Source organism: Protomyctophum bolini (genome assembly GCF_963924005.1).
Source record: "Protomyctophum bolini genome assembly, chromosome: 16".
In the NCBI taxonomy this organism is placed as follows: domain Eukaryota; kingdom Metazoa; phylum Chordata; class Actinopteri; order Myctophiformes; family Myctophidae; genus Protomyctophum; species Protomyctophum bolini.
The window spans coordinates 22,437,800-22,459,514 of record NC_137877.1 but is presented as its reverse complement, the minus strand read 5'-3'; the positions used below and the strand labels follow the sequence as shown (position 1 = coordinate 22,459,514).

The following is a 21,715-nucleotide window of genomic DNA, read 5'->3' as shown; positions in this document are numbered from 1 at the left end:
CAAGCCCTAACGTTGCCATAGCCTTAACCATGACCAATGTCCAAAACAGGGACAGCTGGTTGAAGCTAGCTTAAACTAACTCTCCAGGTTTTGCCGTGTATCCCATAGAACACTGCCTGCCACCCTCCCTCCCTCCCACCACGTCTGTATAGAGACAGCGTGCCCCGTCGGCGCTCACCTGGACGTACACGTCTCTTCCCTCTCTGTGGATTCTCACACGGTGGAGCCGTCCGTCTGCCAGGCTGCTGGGGGCGGGGTTGAACACGTCCGGCCTTCTGTCCATGTGGAGCCGATACCAGATCTGTAGACTCCCTGGACACACAAAGACGGAGTCAGTCACACACTAGCCTCTGAAACCCAGACGTTTTTATTTCCAGGGTCTGAGACCACTTCAATTCGGCATAGAGTAGCGCAAACGTCGATCACTCTCTGCTGATTTCTGATCGTCTGCACCTTTGTTAAATTGACGCACACACGCGCGCGCACACACACACACACACACACACACACACACACACACACACACACACACACACACACACACACACACACACACATGCACACACACACACACACACACACACACACACACACACACACACACACACACACACACACACACACACACACACTCCTCTCTCTCTGTGTCACTCCAACTAATTAGTCTCATGTCGCACAGCTGCGTTTAGATTATCCCGGTGGATCCTGCCGGGAGCTGCCTATGCCATATAAAGCATACCTGTAGGTGGACCCCAGGCTAGTCACACACAAACATCACTGAAAAGAAAGCCATACGGCCTTGAAAAGGGATTCTATCGTAAATTCCTCCATCAAGAAAAACTCCTTTTGAGAACGACTTGTGTGCCTTGGTGGAGTGGTGCATTGGTGGAATTTGTGACATTGCGTTGAACAGTGCTATTCAACTGTGGATTGCACCTCAGAGACCCATCTCAAAAGGCAACGCTGATCAATATGGAAGCGGCAGACTTTGAATCCAAATGAAAACCGCATCTTGCCTTACTGAATAAACTGTGATTTCAGATAGGCCTATCTGTGTACCTCACATATCAATCCATAACAACAACAACAACATAAATAATACTGCTATTGACAGCATTTGCTAGAACTATTACAGATGAAAATGTGGCCACTTATTTATAAATAGTTATTTTATCTGAACTCCAGTGATCGCCCCCTTATATATATATATATAAATATTTATCATAAAGCTCTTTGCTCCTGTATGTCAATATGCACTCACATGCCTCCCACACACACACACACACACACACACACACACACACACACACACACCACCAGCCCGGAGAGGCAGAAAGCTTTGCATTATCAAGTGGAGCCGAGTCAATATTACAATTTCAGCTCAGTTGGTGCAGGGTCTACTTGTGTTGGTTTGAGCATGGCCTGAAGAGGGTCTCCATAGATGAAGATTATAGTGGATGAGGTGTCCCGCTGACCCTTCAATATTTGCAAAGCCTTGATTCATCTGTTCTCCAATATAAACGTAAAGGAGCACAGAAGGGCAGCGACATGGGGCAACAAGGATTCATTCAACAAACGGCTTGCTGAGCTGTGCTGAGCCTCACTGGGCATTCAAGGTGGCAAGCGACATGGAATAGGGAGTTAAACAGTGCTGCAACTACGGCTGAAATTACGTCATGTGACAGCCAAATTTATGGCCTTTTAACAAACATAGAGTGGCAGCCAAAGTCTATGGATTGTTAATGTTTGTTTACAGCAGTTAAACAAACATTGACGTCAACGTGACGTCATGTGGTAGCCACAGTGGGCCCCCCTCACTTCACACAAGTGTGATTTTTCGTTTATTTGAAGAATTTTGGGGCAAACGTGCATGTACCTGCATCTGTTGACACGTTATTCTTTGACTTCTTTTGATTTATTCTTTCATTAACTGGATGAAAATAACCCTTGTTTGAGGAATGGCATGAGGGGAGATTACAATTACATCCTTTTTCTTTTTGGAAGGGATCGGAGTATTTAAGAACTTGATCACGTTCCCAGGCGACAGTTGGTGCTTCTCATCTCTGTTTAGTAATGAACAATAGACCTTTATCACGGCAGCCATACTGGAAAGACATAGTAGGTAAACACAGATGTTACCAATGCCACTAATTAAGGCTCTCTTTCATTTTAGTGCAGCACAGCCTTTCCGATGAATAGCAGCACCATGACTCTGATTTACCTGAATGGAACGCAATCTTAGTTAGTAGCATTGGTACCACCTGTTTACAGTATTATATTTTATGCCAGGCAGGCCTACTGTATTATCACTACAAAATCCTTTCTCGTCACCTTTGTCAGATATAAATTATAGGCCTATATATTTATACTTATACTAAACAACAATGAGTTTGCTTTCTTCTTCTGAAAATTAAAGGAGAATTCCGGATTAACCATTTTCTTACCTTAATCTGATCTCAGCGGCAGATGTTGTACTTTTTACTCCACTACAATTATTAGAAAACTAGTTATTTTAATTACAAAACATGCGTACCATCTTCACCCCTATTTATACTTAACTACTTACTTAACTCAAGTACATTTTGAATTCCAGAGTAATTCTACATTGCAGTATTGCTTTACTTAAGTAAAGAATGTGAGTACTTTTCCCACCACCGTTCAGCACTTGATATTGTATTGACTGCAAGCGAGTGGACTGCTGCAACACAACAGGAATGCAGCAACACTTCAAGGATGTCTTCTCTAAGTGCCTGCTTGGTCAACCTTCACATGCAATATACTGCATGTCGTTTTCTATACGCCATTGATTTGCTGTATTGGCAAAAAAAAATCGCAGTGCAGAAAGTCATTCTTCTGTTACCATGGTCCGTTTTTCTCTTCCTTTATATGTTCTCTTTTTCAACCTTTAACAGTTGACTACTCACACACTCATTTCAAAGGCCAGTTGGAGCCATGGGAGCTGGGAACTATACAGCCTTGTGATGTTGGTAATTGAACAACTCTATATCAGTGCTGTCGGGGCATGAACCTCTTATCTCCGTATTCTAACGTTCAGTGTTTTTTATCGTACATTACCGACCCTACTTGATCCTACTGAAGCGTCACACAACGGCATCAAAAGTAGCAGATCCACAAGATCGAAATGAGCTTATGGATCTGCTACTTTTGATACTTCCATACTGAAAAGTAACTGTTTTGGACATATGAGGTTTCCACCCAACAAGCAATGAGGCTGAAAAACTGCTCCCCTCCCTCAATGACCCCCTAAAATCAATGATTGACCGATTGTCTACAGTTTACCCTGACGGCGACTATTAGGCAGTTGTCATTCCACTTGAGAGCACAGTGCCAAAGTTCTGAGAACCAGCTTAATACATCAAAACAATGTGTATAGCTGTCCACATACCAGTGTTTAGGACCTCTGTGTATATTTTTCTTCTCTCTGTCAAGTGCCAGAAGCTTGTCAGAACATTGTATAGGCTATTATCTGACTATTTTGGTATCTGAAATGATACATTATATGTTCTTTTTGTCTCTCACTTTACTGGTTTCCCTATGAGAAAATTAGCAGATCTACAAGCTCATAACATATAAGCAATAAAGAATAAATATGGCCAACATGTTTTTCTAATTATATCATATTATATTATAGACAGACAGACAGATGGATGGATAGCGACAGGTAACATAGAGGAAAAAAAGCTGTTTATATCCAAGTTCTAAATGTGTGTGCGTGCGTGCAGCGTACCGTTCCTGGCCAGGATGACAGCGATGTACTGCTGGCTGAAGGTGCTGACAGTCAGCAGCATGGCAGGACTCTGGGAGGTGAGGAAACTGAAGGCCACGTTCTCTCTGGCTCTGCTGCTCTCTCTGGACACACTGGAGGCCTGAGAGCTTCTGTTCTGCATGACCGAGAAGGGCTCCTGGAAGGTGTAGGTCACCGAGGACTCTCTGTCGAAGGACACAGACACCTCTGCAGCACACGACCAGGCAGGGAGAGAGAGACAAACAGACAGAGTAAATGGAAGGGTAAATGGACTGCATAATGCATTTATATAGCGCTTTTATCCAAAGCGCTTTACAATGTATTTCACATTCAAACACTGGTGGACAAAGTACTCAACCCACAGTACTTGAGTCAAATAATCCTGGTCGAAATGTTTCTCAGCTACAAGCAAGTAGTTGCTCGGTAAAATACGTACACACAATGTTATATAAATAAATTGCTGGATTGAAAAATGACCAGCAATCCTATATAAAATTTGCATAGAGGGTAAATCGACCACGCACCACAGACGTCACAAACGTAACATTTGGACTTGCGAGGTGGTGCACAGTTGCTCCAATCTGCACCAAACTTTGTACTGCAATTGTTCAGGTGCACGATTGACAGGCCCCCTGGACAGCATCTTCAGGGACAGTTAGTTTAGAACCATGGACAGCAGCTACAGTTACTTCAGAACCATGGACAGCAGCTACAGTTACATCAGAATCATGGACAGCAGCTACAGTTACATCAGAACCATGGACAGCAGCTACAGTTACATCAGAATCATGGACAGCAGCTACAGTTACTTCAGAACCATGGACAGCAGCTACAGTTACTTCAGGACCATGGACAGCAGCTACAGTTACTTCAGGACCATGGACAGCAGCCGCAGACATCCCTGTGCTAGAGATTTACATTATTAAAATTGCATAGAGGGCAGGCAGGGCGGGCGGGCAGGCAGACCACAGACATAACAAACAACATCCAGACTTGCAGGGCGCTCCGTTGCTCCAATACGCACCAAACATTGTTCGAGGGACAGACATCAGAATAGCCACACCAAGGACCACGTGTTGACCATTGTGCCATGGCAGTGGTCTCACAAGGATGAATAGTGAAAATACAAGGTACAAGCTCACAACAAATAGCAATATTTTTAATATAGTATTTCAAATAATAAATGGTTAATCCATTATGTACCTTTTCCTTATGTAGGCCAGTGGAATCAAAAGTATACAATTTGTCTTGCAGTTAAAGTAATACGTATTCAAACATACTAATACAGTTACTCAAATTTACTTAAGTGCAGTACTCAAAAGTATTTACTTAACTGTCCACCACTAGGAGGCATTATTGTTAAAGTGTGTGCCTGGGCTGCTCCGTAATTGCCCATCAATGAGTGCACACAGAGTTGATTCTATTTCTCCAATAGGAGCGTTTAATGAACTTTGAACAATGACCATTCATATTTAAAAGAAGAAGCGTGTCGCTTCACCGAGTAGCAACCTTCGTTCTTGAACGGGCGCACCTGCTTTCCGGCGCCTAACAACTTTCTCCCGTGCGTGTCCCTCTGGAAATCTGCTCTGCCACGGTGCAGAGGTACACCGAGAAGAGGGATATCTAACGGCTATGCTTTACTGCCTTAAATTTCACTTAGTGTTGTTCAATTCTTGCAGCAGAGAGAGAGAGAGAGAGAGATAGAGAGAGAGAGAGAGATAGAGAGAGAGAGAGAGAGAGAGAGAGAGAGAGAGAGGAGGGGGAGGGAGACAGAGACAGAGAGACGTTAATCATTTTGTGCGATGAGCAGCAGAGACAATTGGATCAAAGGGGAGAGTCTATTGTATTTCAGATGGAGTGGTGACATATCTGGTAGGCATTCTACCATGATAATAGAGCCCTGGATGATTCTGAGAGTGAAAGCGTGATCCTCCTTGGGCAGACGAGAGACGGCGGAGCAGCAACCGCAATCTGTCATCTGGCGGGCTCACACTTTGATCACCTCCTGGCATCAAACATAAACTCCACACTTTTTTTTGGAGTATCACTTTGACATCGGGCCTTTCATTGATGAGAGATGAGGCAACCCGTGTGTCACATGCTCCCCCTTCATCATACATTGTCCTTTGCTCATCCACGTGTGTGTGTGTGTGTGTGTGTGTGTGTGTGTGTGTGTGTGTGTGTGTGTGTGTGTGTGTGTGTGTGTGTGTGTGTGTGTGTGTGTGTGTGAGTGAGTGAGAGAGGTTGTGATTCAATCCCGGGCTTTATTTTTTATTTTTGCTCTACATTAAATATCTTTGCAGAAAATAGCCGATGAATATTCTTCATGTACTGTAGGTTAATCACATCACCGAGAAGCACGTTTCTATTTTCTTAATTGACAACAAATCGACACCAAAAAGTTTGAATAGATTTTTAGTTCGATACTTTGCTGTACAATGGTGGTGTGCGGAAAATAGTGCAAACAGGCGATGTACAAGCTCACAAGAGCTTGCGTTTTTGCTTGTCGACGAGATGAAACAGCTAAGCTTTTAGGTCTGTGACACTGTCCGGCGACGCAGTCCGAATGAGCCTTTTATCGACCTGTCAGCTTCAGCTGAACTTTGGAGTCAAATCAACAGCCATCATTTCTTGCTTATCACTGCAACATCTAAGCAATCAGCAAGTAATCAAACACAGCTACCAGTCAGTTGCACGGAGAGGAGCATGGACGCACCTTGAATACAAATCAACACTTCACCCCCACTGGTGGACACTACAGTAACAAGGTGCATTTACTTGAGTACTGTACTTAAGTACATTTTTGAGTTTCTGTATACTTTACTTGAGTAATTCGTTTGAGCAGATCTACAAGCTCACAGCACATCACATTGTGACACGTTGTGAGCTTGCAGATCTGCTATTTTCAGTATTTTTATTTGTATTTTAGTTGGTAATCCAGCATGACAGTGTGTCACAGGTTCGAGTCCCGATCCCGACAAACTCCCCATCCCTCCCCCCGCTTCCTGTCAAGCTACAGTATAGCTATCAATGAAGGCAAAAAGCCCCAAAAATATCTTAGAAAAAAGAAGATGAACTTTGTGATTTGTCCTTTTGAATAAATATTTTTTTTAAAACACACTTTTTAGTATTTCTGATGAGCTTTAACTCAAGGACACATTTTACTGAGAAACTTTCACTTGCAGTTGAATGATCTTTGACCTAGGAGTACTTATCCTTGGGCTCATTGGAGTACTTATACTTGGACTCATGTAGTGAGATTGAGTGCTTTGTCCACCACTGGTCACATCTAGCAATCAGGGAGTAATCAGTAGCATATGGAGGACTGCACTCTGAATACAAATGGAGGCATCATCACCCATCACCCAGGGGCCGCAGTGGACCAGGAAGTAGAGCGGCCGCCTTGGTAATCCCACGGTTCCAACTAAGTGTGATTCCATGCTCCTCCTGGCAAAGTGTTGAAAGTGTCCTTGTGCAAGACGCTGAACCCCTAATTGCTCCCGATAAGCAGGTCGGCGCCCTGCATGGTTTCCTCTGCCATCGGTGTGTGAATGAGTGAAAGTACACTGTAAAGCGCTTTGGAGAAAGGCGCTATGTAAATAGAGTCCATTTACCATTTACCCATCTTCTTTATATGAGTGTGATACACTTAGTGTATATTGGTGAAAAGGTTAAAGCACTATATTCTGATATTGTATTCATTGCTATAAGAGTGTTTGTTCAGTAACAGGGGTCTCTCTGTCACTGTGTGAAAAGAGGAGTTAACGGGAAATGATGGGCACTGTATTTTGCCCGTAAACCTCAAGTTTAGCGGGCATATACAGTTAATATACGGTAATATACAGGTGTGATGGTACAATTAACTTCAATTAACTTCACTTGTTAATTCTGTATCCTGTCTGAGTTCTCTATCCCGATTGGATAAAATTGGTACGCTGACCTGAAAATCTATTTTTCTCTTTATTAAAGAGCTGGAGCGACGGGGAGACCACTGTTACTGAACAAACACTCTGTAGCAATGATTAGAAGAATATATAGCAATTTAACATGCATCAATGCACCAGCTGGGCCCAAACGGATCTAGAAAGATGGCGATTTACTGACGGGCTTCATCTTACGTCCATATCAGACCCGGAGAACGCTTTGTCCATATTTTTTACAGTCTATGCTCACAACGCATCACACGGTGCATCTTCAGTCATCTATCAACCCACCTTCTTTACAGGAGGGTCCCCCGTAGGCAGACTGGGAGCAGTCACAGACGTAGCCGCTGTTCTTCTCCAGGCACCTCCCTCTGTTGTAACACAGGCTGCTGGAGCCGCTGCAGTAACCAGGGCAACCGGAGCTCACTCCGGGGGTCATCTTGGCGCGCTCCTCCAGGTTAAAGGTCACGCCGCCGATGGTCAGAGTTCTGATGCAGCCGAGGAAGCCTCTCTGCCTGGATGCAGTTCCCCCTGGGGGGGCGGGGGGGGAGAGAGAGAGAGAGAGGTGGTTGTTACAGTTGGTTCTCAAACAAAGGACCCCCAAATTGATATATATTTGTCTACGGACCCCCATCTGAAAATGTTTTGTGCCATGGACCCCCAGAAGAGAAGATTTGGTCGTTTATAGTCCACATAGATACTACTGGTGTTGTAATGGTATAGCAGACATATAGTCCACATAGATACTACTGGTGTTGTAATGGTATAGCAGACATATAGTCCACATAGATACTACTGGTGTTGTAATGGTATAGCAGATATATAGTCCACATAGATACTACTGGTGTTGTAATGGTATAGCAGACATATAGTCCACATAGATACTACTGGTGTTGTAATGGTATAGCAGACATATAGTCCACATAGATACTACTGGTGTTGTAATGGTATAGCAGACATATAGTCCACATAGATACTACTGGTGTTGTAATGGTATAGCAGACATATAGTCCACATAGATACTACTGGTGTTGTAATGGTATAGCAGACATATAGTCCACATAGATACTACTGGTGTTGTAATGGTATAGCAGACATATAGTCCACATAGATACTACTGGTGTTGTAATGGTATAGCAGACATATAGTCCACATAGATACTACTGGTGTTGTAATGGTATAGCAGACATATAGTCCACATAGATACTACTGGTGTTGTAATGGTATAGCAGACATATAGTCCACATAGATACTACTGGTGTTGTAATGGTATAGCAGACATATAGTCCACATACCAGCTCTGACAATGTGATAAAACCGCTTCCAGAAACGGTTCCAAATTGTGATGGAACCGATTCCAGTTCAATGTTGGAGATTCCACCCCTAACTGGGAGAGCGACGGCCATTAGTCAGAATAGTCACCCATAAAGCCTGTTATACGGCCCTACCCTCTAGCATAACTATAACTGCTTTATAATTATATTTCACTTGACAGGCTTGACTTGACTTCATTTAAATCCATCTAATTGCGACTCTGGAAGCGCCCGGGTGAACAAGGCCTCATTAAAAGTAAATATGCAAATAATGGTGGAATATCCACTAACGTTAGGTCGTATATGTTGACCATCATGCAGTGATGCTACAGAATCACAGCCTATATTTCTACTGAAGTTAGAACTCCAATTACAGCGAGAGAAACTTTTGATGCAAATGATTCTATTCCTGCCAATGTTAGTATGCAGTAACTGGCTCAGTTGTGTCAAATTTAGAGTTAAATCTAAATGAGAGAAACGTGTGTGTGTGTGTGTGTGTGTGTGTGTGTGTGTGTGTGTGTATATATATATATATATATATATCTCACGCACGCACGTACGCACACACACACACACACACACACACACACACACACACACACACACACACACACACACACACACACACACACACACACACACACACACACACACACACACACACACACACACACACACACACACACACACACACACACACACACACACACACACACACACACACACACACACCCCCCCACACAGTATATATATATATTTTTTCTTCCAATTTAGTTTAGTTTAGTTGAAGACCTCCACCACACAGAGAAGGTAGGGAAGACCAACATCCTCAAGACCAACACAGCCAACACCAACGCAATCACACTGGATGACGAGGCATTGGATGAAGTCGAAGCCTTTACCTATCTAGGCAGTGTGGTTGACATGCAGAGTGGCACAGTCGCCGATGTTAGAAAATTAAGGCCCAGCCCTACCTGGGCCCTCATCAAACCCTGTACACTCAAGACACTGCCCCCACTGCCACCCTTGACCTGTTCTGACATTCCAGATATTGATCTGACCTCATCAAACCCTGTACACTCAAGACACGCTCCACAGAATTGTTGACAGAAATGTTGATCTGACCCCCCATGCCAAAGCGCCCGGCAGTCTGTCGTTACCCAGGCGGATGCGTGCATGCGACCTCAGGGCGTCTTACTGCATAATTGAGCATAGATATGTGAAGCATATAGATTGACGTCAGGGCTCTGTCCCTATTCATTCCCTGTAATATTAACATAAATTAAGTTATAAGCCAAATAGAATTACAGGGAATGAATTAAGACCCCCATGCAGGGGGATCTAGAAACAGAGCCTACAGGCGGATGCTGGGGAGGCGGTGGGATTTGCAAAACTTCATGAGCAGCAGGTTAGCTGCAAGCGAGGCAGGGAGGCAGCAGCGACGCACGTCCGCACAGCAGGAGTGAAGCCAGGAATGAGCAGGTAGGCAGAGAAGACTAAAGGGACATTTCGCTGAGTTGTCTGCCTGAACTAGTTACACAGGCTGCACATCATTTCATTCGAACCTCTAGACTCCACAATAGCAGATCTACAACCTCACAACACGTTACACTGTGAGCTTGTAGATAGAGATAGTTATGTTTCATGCACCTTTGGCACACACTCTGCGGATTATAAGGCTCACAGTAAGTAGCCCTAAGTAACACAATGTTATTGTTCCTGCACATAAATGCTGATTTGAATAACCTGGACTCTGCAGTCACTAATAGTTAGAATAAAACATGGATATACCAAACAAAGTAAACCAAAAAGTTGTTTCACAATATCTCACAGGTTTATAGGTAAGCCCTATACCACTATGAGGCCTATGGTTTCCGAGAGAGAATATTTTTTAGGAGACCGCACGCCCAGAATTAGCCAAGGAGTTTGCACTCTCTGTCGCTAAAATAGTGTCTACTTCATCGTCTCTGCCGGGTGGAAACCTCATGTCCAAAACTGTTACTTACAGGATTCAAATTTAAAAATAGTGAAAGTACCTACAGGGATGATCGGCTACCGTTGGTGCTTTTGTGTGACACTGTAGTATGATTAAAAAGGGCATTAATTTATGAAGAAAGAAACCCCAAAAACACTAAAAACGTTATAATAGTTGGAAAGCCACCAGGGTGAACCGGTGAACCAATATTATACAGCCAAAACACTATACAGTTTGAACTCATTCACTGCCATTGACAAATACATTTGTCATTTCAATACAAGGCGCCTGGAGGTGGGACACTGAGGTGGAGCTGAAGAGACAAGGAACCAGTTGCGGGGAGGTAGAAAGGACAGACCAAAGCCGTGCTGGATGAAGAAGAGTCGTAGATGGCCTACAGTATTCTCCACTGGGATCCTAAAGTAAGTAATCCAAGGCGCAAACCGCCTATGATGTTCGTCATTTGTGTTTTCAGTGTTTACTATAGAGGGTGCTCTTCCGCAACATGTGAGTGATTTTAGGACTTCCTAAGAAGTGTAAACCCGGAAATAACGTGATCTAAAAAAATCCAGCCGGTTCAGTCAAATCTTAAAGGATTTATAAAAAAATGTTTTCTGCTTTTGTTGAAAACATGCTATATTCAACTGCAAATAAGAGAAAATCACGGTGACACTGCAGCCAAAAGGCCGATTAAGGGGTCACATGGGTGGGTCGCTGACGCTTTTGCGATTTTCAAGTGGGCCCCGATATGGTATATGGTTATTTACGACACATACAGTATGACCGTATAGGTCGCCAATGGTGAGTGCAGCCGAGTGGGTAGACAGGCCAGGCCGTCTAGGAATGACCCTCGGCTCCCCCAGTCTAGGAGTCCAAGTGTCAAGACCTTCCTAACTCCTAACTACTGGTATTAATCTGCACCTCATAGTAAATGTAGCAGACTAATCATATATTTATTCATAGCGCTTTTATCCTAAGCGCTTTACATAGATTGTGCAATTGATTCAACCATTTCACACATTCATACACCGATGGCGGAGGAAACCTTGCAAGGCACCAACCTGCACATTAGGGGTTCAAAGGAGACTTCGACACTAACTCTGGAGCACGGGATCGAACTGGGAACCTCGCTGTAACCATCTGGTCGATTTACTGGCCACTCTACCCCTGAGCCACTCTACTCCTGAGCCACTACCACCCCAGGGTGTTCAACTGGAACCATATGGACCAGTGAGGGTCCATTTGGTTCCATTTGTACACGCTCAGAGTAAAATAAACACAGGGCAGAGTGGGGTACACAGTGACTAAAATAACTGTCAAACTGGGGGTCCTTCAATGTTGAAAAGCGTTAAGAATAACTGCACAAACACAGCTCAAAGGGGACACAATTGTTTTTCAATACAAATATGTTATTTGACCCAACCTGTTTCAATCTTCTGTGTGTGTGTGTGTGTGTGTGTTGTCACACACACACATGAGCATGCATGCATGCGTGCGTGCGTCAAGTACAGGGCCTTGATTCAGTGCTGAGGGCCCCAGAGGTCAGGGACCTACCCACAAACAGCTGGCTGTTGAGCCTCAGGCGGAGGTGTCCGTCAGACGGAGCGTCCAGGAAGCGCAGGGGCAGCTGGTCCACCTGCAGCGAGGCCTCCTTCACGTTACGCTCGGCCCTCACGTAGTGCCACTGTCTGTCGTTCAGCGGCAAGTGGGACTTGACGGCCAGGACCACCGGTCCGTTCCCCACGTCAAAGGAGAAGGTCACCACCGAGGGAGCTGGGAGGGGCGGGGCGGGAGGGGGTTGGGGTTGTGGGGGGCAGAAAGAGAAGACAGTCGGGTCAGATTAAACGCGATACTGGCTTCTCTTTTTTTACATTGTACTATATCATTCCCCCGACGCTGCAATGCGATACAAAGATGCTGGGAGAGCTTGATGACCTGAATGGATTCATGAGGGGTTCGGCTGACAGCTCGTCAATATATCACAACGTTCCCCCACCCCAGCCGCAGGAACCTGGGGTGGTTGTGGTGGTGGTGGGTGGGAGTGGGGGTTGGGGGGCTAATACATTATCGCTCTGAATATCCTCAGAAAGAGCAAAAATACCTCTGTTCAGCCTATTTGTGCAGAAGAGGTGCTACAGTATAAATTCTCGCATTCATCACATTATTTTATCGCTTTGTTTTATAATTTATGAAAAATATCAAAACCCACACATTTTGTTACCGTTTATGACAAATGTTTTCTATTTCTGCCCTACATATCGCACCTCTTGGGTGACTAAAAATACAGCCCATGCAAATGGAAATCGCTGAGCGTGTTAGACGCACCGACGTTGTTCCTGTGTGGTTTCATGTAAGCAAGGAGGCAGAAACGCTACATTAGATGAATGTTTATAATCAGAAGTGTCTTTCACAAATGACTAAATTGCAGTTTTTGATAGTAGCAAATACTGTTTTGCTTGATTTATTTTCCTCAAATGCCACCCAGCACTTGCTAATGCCGAATTTTTACAACTCCCCTGGATGCTGGCATGGTGTGACAATCACGCATCCGAAAATAAATCGTATAAAAAGTGCGTGGTGGTGTGGTGAGGAGGGGTTGATCAGTGCGTGGTGGTGTGTGTGAGGAGGGGTTGATCATTGCTTATTGCATTGCCTTTTCTCTTCCGATTCAGCGATATCCTCAACATGATTACATGCTCGGAGGGAAAATTACCCTGAGCTTTTCAGCCCCTCATGTGACAGCCTGATAACATACCGTTCATGTTGTCATTAGGATTACATTATTCAGCTCACAAAGTGACAGCCCCATTCTACGGAAATTGAATGTCAACCACAGCTAGCATTTCCATCAGAAAAATGCTTCCTTTGAACACACACACGGCAAATGCAAGCACGCATGCAAACACTCTCATACTCACATCACGTGCGCACGCACGTGCGCATGCACGCGCACACACACACGCGCGCACACACGCGCACACGCACACACAAATAACTCTGTCCTCATGCTTGTGCGTGTTGTGTGTACTGTAGTGTGCACATCCTTGGTTCCTTTGATGGCTGAATTCTTCTCGCAGCACGTACAGTAGCCTACAGTACAGTAGTACAGCAGTACAGTAGCCTACAGTACAGTAGTACAGCAGTACAGTAGCCTACAGTACAGTAGTACAGCAGTACAGTAGCCTACAGGACAGTAGCCTACAGTACAGTACTACTGTACAGTACAGTAGTACAGTAGCCTACAATGTATGAATGAATGAACCATTGTAAAGCGCTTTGAGCACTTGGAAAAGCGCTATAAAAATGCAATTCATTACAGTACAGTAGTACAGTACAGTAGTACAGTAGCCTACAGTACAGTAGTACAGTAGACTACGGTACAGTATAGGTGGTGAATGTTTGAACTCACAACTGAGCTCCACTCTGATGAAGTCCTTGAGGCCCAGGTTCTCCAGGAACACTCCTGAGGGGGAGCTGGTCTTGAAGTAGAAGGAGATGTCAGAGCCCAGCTCAGCCTGCAGGGTGGGGAAGTGCAGGTAGGAGGACTCCTGGTAGAAGGAGGCAGCGTTCCATATCCACTCTGAAACATGCCGAGGTTATGACAGGTACATTAAAGTGGAAATGGATTGGTAGGAGGATGCAATTTATAGACTCTTTGAGCACTTAAGCCCTACATGTGGTCGACGTTGGATGGAAACCTTGTATAGCCTATGTCCACAACGGTTACTTTTCAGGAAATTGATCCAATTTTCCAATTATTTTTGTCATAGCTGGGTCCTAAATATCTATAAAATCCCCAGACACTTCACTTAAATCTTTATTATTATTATTATTATTATTATTATTTATTTTTGCTGGCCAATCTACAAGCTCACAACGCGTCTCATCGCATTGTGAGATTGCAGATCGGCTATTTCCAACTACTGTTATGACACTCTTGTATGATGAAGTACGGCATTAAAATATATACAGCATAATTATAGAGATACAACGTTCCTGCCCGACAGCAATCGAATTTCACGATGAATAGCTAAAATAGCTGATCAACAAGCTCACATTGTGTCGCAATGCATTGTCATCACGATGCATTGTGTGCATGCATGTTCAAGTCACTCATTTAATTTTAATAAAAGTTCTGTACAGTGAAGATGAGTCAAATAACAACATAAACAGACAGTGGGAACACTGCCAAGTAAACATATTCTTTTATCATTTGTGAAAACATGCAAAATCAAGACAGAATTCTGTCTGACAGTGAATTAATAAATGTAGTTATTATTTTATTTATTTGAAGAAGAAGAAGAAGAAGAAGAAGAAGAAAGATAAGAAAACGTCTTCTTTTGTAATATTTTATGCACAATCAAGACAGAATTCTGTCTGACGGTGAATTAATTAATTGATAAATTATATATTTTTAAGTAGAGCAAGAAAGGAAATAAGAAGGCTTCATCCCTCAGAGCCAATCAGACAAAGACACAAAGCCACAAGCAGGCAGTGCAAGTGTCAGAAAGCAAACAGAGCATCTGAGCTCCCCTCTGTCTCAGATCTAGATGGAACCCAACCATCCGTTGTGACTATTTACAGCCGACATCCCATAAGCTCCAAAATAGAAGTGATCACCTACTGTCTCCATAACAACGCAGAGGGCCCACGAGGTAGACAGCCTCGGAACCCGTTCTGTTGGTGTCTCCAATCACGATCTGACTCACTGGCAGGTGGTCTTTATAGGAGAGGATGCCTGTGTCATTAGCCCTGACAATTGGAAAGAAGTAGGAAAAAATAACAAGAAAAGAGACCACTCTCAATTTCAAAGAGTACAGAGTACAGGAATCCATTCGTCTGCATTAACCCATTAAAACCGAGAAAGCATCTGTGTCACTTTAGATTTGAGCTAAAACGCATTGTTTTTCGAAAAATAGCAGGCATAAGTATACCGTAGATCTGCTATTTTGGAGAAGAAAACAAAAAAAGAAAATGTATGCAAACCTTTGAATATATATATTTTTTTCAGGTGAACATGTTTTACTATCTTTGCTTCTGGGGATCCCTGGAACAAAATATCTCGAGATGGGGTTCGGCGACCACTATGGGGGTCCTTGCCATGAAAACATTTGAACACCACTGATATACAGGTAGCAACATACGTTTTTCAGAAAACTGTTTGTAGAATCAGCCGCAGGTTTCAATGGGTTAAAACTGGAACGTGAGGTAAGCACATTAAAGGCGGCACAATCTATCACAATGCAGACAACTGCCTGTGGAAAATATGCAAATAGTGTTCCTCCCAATGTGGACTAGCATGCAATAGAGGTAGGGATTAGCATATAGCATGCACAAATGTATAGAATAATGTCATGTACGTATATGAAATAGTGATGGGTCTTTAGTCAATGCTTGTAGATTCAATTGGGGTGCTTTGGAATCATGATTAGTTTGATCGTAATGTGTTGAAATCATAATGTTTACAATCAATCATTTTGCAGCAAAACACTGCACACTAAGCCACTCGTAGTAACATTAATGACCAGACAAATTTGTGCAACATGTCATTTATAACCAGGTAGGTACTGGTAAAAACAGAGAATGAAAAAATGTAACCACTTGATTACTTGATTTAGTAAAAAAAAAGTTACTCAAGTCAATTTTTACTGAGAATAGAGGGTTAAAGCTATGTAACTTTCCTCTTCTAATTTGAACCGGGTTTTCCTGCACATGTGTTGATTTTATTTTTTACCATTGAGGTAATAGAGCCTGCCTGCTTGCTCAGGGGATAAATTGAATATCAACTATCAGGTCAAACTTTGTGTCAGATCCTGTGTCTGACATCATGACATGACCTTTGATACTATCTAAATGTCTCAACATGCAGAATGGACAGAATTACATTTTATTCATTAAAATAAAGATACATATAGTGCCGTTTTAATCACTTGCTCAGTTTGATCTGTTTATAGCGTCTCACAGTTGGAAGTATACATGTATGGCTGTATAATTTATGTGATCTCACTCCCAACAGAATAGCATTCTAAAATATGTTTTAAATGCCAGTGCAATTAAAATAATTCTCACATTGACATTATTGCATGGTTGGTGCTGGCATGACAGCTAGCTGCAGTGGTTTATCCATTAACTGTGGTTGGTGTGCGTGTGTGCACATTACATTAAACATTTCAGTATAACTTCTAGAGTGTAAAAATGGAACCAAATTACACTTTATGGGAATAATTGGTTGTGACACACTGTACTAGCGTCATGTCTAGGGGGTGTACTTGTACATCATGGCTGGGGGATGTACTTGTACATCAAGCAGCATCACACTACAGAAACAGAAGATATAGGCTCCACATACATGGCTCGGCAAGGCTTACCATGTATTAGTGTCGGCATCACAGTTGCAGAAGTAGTTCATATCCATGCAGTTCTCTTCCAGGCTGCAGGAGCACTGCTGAACTCCAGGCAGGAATCCTCCCCAGTAGGTCCTCCTCTCTCCTCCCTGGTCCACCCACCACGACAGAGGAGTACCGTCTGTAATAACAGTTAATCGCATTACAACCTGGTCCACCCATCACATTACAACCTGGTCCACCCATCACATTACAACCTGGTCCTCTGTAGCAACACTAACATTAGCCGCATTGCAAATAGAAGTATAGTACCATCTGTAACAATTGCACTAACGTTAGTCTGGTCCACCCACCAAGACAGAAGGTACCAATAACACTAACGTTATCTTGGTCCACCCATAAGGACAGTACCAATAACACTAATGTTAGCTTGGTCCAACCATAAGGACATATGGGTGGACCATCTGTAGCAGTGTCCTAAAGGCAAATCATAATCCTCTGCAACATCCCGTGAGCCTGCCAGCGGCTACGCCCTACTAGGTCAAGGTCATTGATGGAAATGTTTCCCATAGTCCCAAAGAGCATTGTGTTTTTTTCCCCATTCTCCTTCATTAGTGTTGTATTGGACGGATGCTGTGACACTGCATACAGCAGACAGATTAAGCCTCAACACATCTTCATTTTGTTTTGTGAGCTAAGATGGCCCGCCGCGTCTAACCCCAAAAAATGTAATATAAATATAAATTTCTGGCAAACAACAGCTCTTCGCCGGCTCTCATATTTTTCTCAAAAAGATAATCCTCTTCCTGCTTGCCACAGAAAGTCATCCACTGCCCTACTCAGGCTTCCGCTAATTGCCTGGAGGGTCATTTCGGCAGAGCGAGCATAGCGTGTGAAATCAAAGCCATGGGTGGGCTATCGGTTGGCATCTCATGTCAGGGTGTCTGTCAGTGTCAATGAGGCCTCGGCGATGCCAGTCAGGCAGGCCTCATTACCTCCCGCATGCCTAAGTGGTTGACGTGGCTTCAGTCATCCGTCACGCAATGTGACCCTGGCCTGCATTAGACGGAGCGGCGAGACTAGCAGAGGAAAGACCTACGCTCATTCTGCTGCACATACTGTACCATCAAGTGCCATGGTGTCTTTGTGTCAGTCCTGCATATGAAATGTATTCTAGTAGGCTACACATTATTATTTCACCTTTCAACCTGGCCGCCCTAATTTGCCAAAAAAGCAATTATCGGTAAGTGCTACAAAGATACTATACTATCAAATCTATAGCATCTGTCTAAATAATCTCAAAAATATACAGTACATTGCATCTGTGAACAAGCAAATATGATATTTAGATAATAGCACGTGAACAAGCAATCAACATGCGTCTGGAGGTAACGTGTCATTGTTCCGACGTTGCGTTGGTCCAATATCACGTTGGTTTGACTCGCCCCATTACTAACCCTAAGCGTTGGTCCAATATCACGTTGGTTTGACTCGCCCCATTACTAACCCTAAGTGTTGGTCCAATATCACGTTGGTTTGACTCGCCCCATTACTAACCCTAAGCGTTGGTCCAATATCACGTTGGTTTGACTCGCCCCATTACTAACCCTAAGTGTTGGTCCAATATCACGTTGGTTTGACTCGCCCCATTACTAACCCTAAGTGTTGGTCCAATATCACGTTGGTTTGACTCGCCCCATTACTAACCCTAAGTGTTGGTCCAATATCACGTTGGTTTGACTCGCCCCATTACTAACCCTAAGTGTTGGTCCAATATCACGTTGGTTTGACTCGCCCCATTACTAACCCTAAGCGTTGGTCCAATATCACGTTGGTTTGACTCGCCCCATTACTAACCCTAAGCGTTGGTCCAATATCACGTTGGTTTGACTCGCCCCATTACTAACCCTAAGCGCACGCAAAGCCACCTAGTCGGAAAAATGTCGGGATGTAGTAGGTCGGAATAATGCTCGGATGTCAGAATTACGAGTGGACCCCCCTATCTGGATAACAGAGCTAGCATCTACATCAGCAACAAGGAAATACGGAGTGCTTGGTGATGAAGTCGAGTCTGAAGAGTTTTCACACTTCAACGGAAAAAGAGACCTTAATGAGGGGAGAGGTCATTCCACAGCTTGGGGGCCAGGAGAGAGAATAGGACGCTTGGATCATTGTCCATTCTTTTTTTGGACAGACAGGGGTGTACCATGCCCTTGGTGCCATGCCCTTGGTCACTGCTGCTTTGAATGCATTAACCAGGTGTCCTGTGGCATCCCTGGTTTGTTGGATACCAAATCTCCTCCCTGCTCTCGCTTTCCTGTCACTCTATACTGTCCTGTCTTTAATACATGAAAAGCACTTAAAATGTTAAAAGATTTTTTTTTTGTCAACACAATCAACACCCCCAAACGGACTACAGTGACTTCCTGACACAAACCAAATGTCAAACGTTTGACTGGATAGGGACAGCATCGTAACTCATATCCCCGCTAGTCAACATGTGCTGTCGAGGGTAACCCCTTCCAAAGTCAAACGCTTGACGTTTGGTCAAATCCATCCAAAGAAGTCACCCGTATCGGGGGTGAGGATGCGTATAGCTGGTATACCTGTAGGTGACACACAGGAGCAAAGTTTCTGGTTGTCATTGTGAAGCCAGCAGGCTAGTTGGGAACACATGATTCTACAGGTGCAGCTCTTAGCCGCGGCACTTTCTCTAGCTCTGAATGATGTGCTACATCTTTCATACAGTGCAGCAGCTGGAGTGGATCGTGTCTCGAGTCACAATGTTTATTCATCTCACTCTGTTGCTGACGAAATTTATGGATGTGTCAAACATGGGAATATTGCTTCTGTTGTCGTTGGTCATAAGGAAGGGCGCAGAGGAATGGTGTGGTGACTCACCAGCTGTGCTGCCCGATTTGTGGGGGAAAAGACCAGCAGACAGGTCTACGAAAACGAGCCCAAAAAGAAGTGACTAATATGATTACACAAATGGGGGTTCCCAGCAAAATGACTTAATAAAGTATCAAAATCAGTTGAACCACAGTTTAAACCTTTACTGTAGATCTACAACGCTCACAAATCTTTGTCCGTGGACAAATACATAATTATTTGGGGGTCCGTGACATTAAAATGTTAAACAGCATTAGGAAGCATCCCCAATGAAACAACTACACTTTAGAAACAAGTAAAAAAAAACAGGCAACTACCAATATTTACTGTACGTAGTAGGCTACAGTAAATAAATGAAAAAATGACCTAATTGAACTTTGTATTTTTATTTTGATATTTCACTTTACATAACAACTTAACTAATGGGAACCCATGCCCCCAGAACTGGGAGGGAAAGGTGAAGCCCGAACGTTTTGGTGGCCAGCTCTGGTAGTGCAGCTTACCACAGCTGGAGCCATGTACATGAACGAGCGGTAACGGTTTGGACCTATGGGCTCGACTCACAAGCCTGTGCACAGGGTTGTGTACAGAGGTAAACACAACTGCACATGCATGCGAGACATAACTCTATGTCGGAAGAAGGGGGGAAAGGGTGGAAAATGTGTTCAAATCATAGAAATAATTTCTATGAAATGAATAGAGGGTATGCGTGTGACATCATCATCATACCCGGAAATTATGCGGGAACGCCTACTGAGTGGCAAAAAAACTACTTTCTGGCCATGATAGCCCATACATCCAAGCAGAAAAGTGATTGCATTAAACAACGTTAAACCACGTACCACTCTAGACATTACAACTCTATGCCCGCAACTGGGTTGTTGTTGTTTTAGTAGTAGTAGTAGTAGTAATGGTATAATAGCAATAGCAATCCTTGCATATTTACATTTGAATGGAATTGTGTACTCCCAAAAGAAACAGAAGTCATTCAATTATCATGTATTATTCTGATGTGGTGTTGTGTACTGTTGGCTAAGGGGCGTTTGGTTCATATCTACGTGCCCGGCAATGCGATGGAAGAGAGATTGAGAGTCATTGGCCTCCTTCAAGATTCAGAGGAAACGGGCGGCACGGTTCAGCCTCTATCTCGACCGTGTTCACGGAGCCATAGAACGCCCTTGTTTTCTGTCTCTCTTTGATCTGATCATGATAATGAACTTGTTTGTTTGCGCACACATGGCACCTTGGGAATGGTGAGGGGATTCAAGACCTCATGAATGTTTCATGATTTAAGGAGCAAACGCGGGATGTCTGGGACACCACGGCGCTCCCAGAGCAATCCAAGATGAATGTGCGTGAGACAAGATTGGAGATCGCCTTTCAAGTTATCACAAAAAAAAGAGAGAAAATAATAATAATGATAATGAGAGCCGTGGAGCATAAGGTAGTTTATATTCTGCTCAGTGAGGTCAGAGTGGGTTTCTCCCTCAGATTATCGACCA

The 21,715-nt window shown here is 43.7% G+C and overlaps 1 protein-coding gene across 1 annotated transcript in view; it reads right to left on the bottom strand.

Annotated features, from left to right (window-relative positions):
- Positions 1 to 21,715, bottom strand: part of LOC308330866 (contactin-associated protein-like 5) — a gene marked incomplete at both ends in the record, with an annotated part of 85,057 nt that overhangs the window by 4,253 nt on the left and 59,089 nt on the right. Inside the window, 7 exons of the mRNA XM_080785940.1 lie at positions 179 to 312; positions 3,749 to 3,973; positions 7,981 to 8,220; positions 12,532 to 12,750; positions 14,387 to 14,557; positions 15,602 to 15,729; positions 17,346 to 17,502. Coding sequence (XP_080642066.1) covers positions 179 to 312; positions 3,749 to 3,973; positions 7,981 to 8,220; positions 12,532 to 12,750; positions 14,387 to 14,557; positions 15,602 to 15,729; positions 17,346 to 17,502 — 1,274 coding nt within the window. The remainder of the gene's footprint in view (positions 1 to 178; positions 313 to 3,748; positions 3,974 to 7,980; positions 8,221 to 12,531; positions 12,751 to 14,386; positions 14,558 to 15,601; positions 15,730 to 17,345; positions 17,503 to 21,715) is intronic.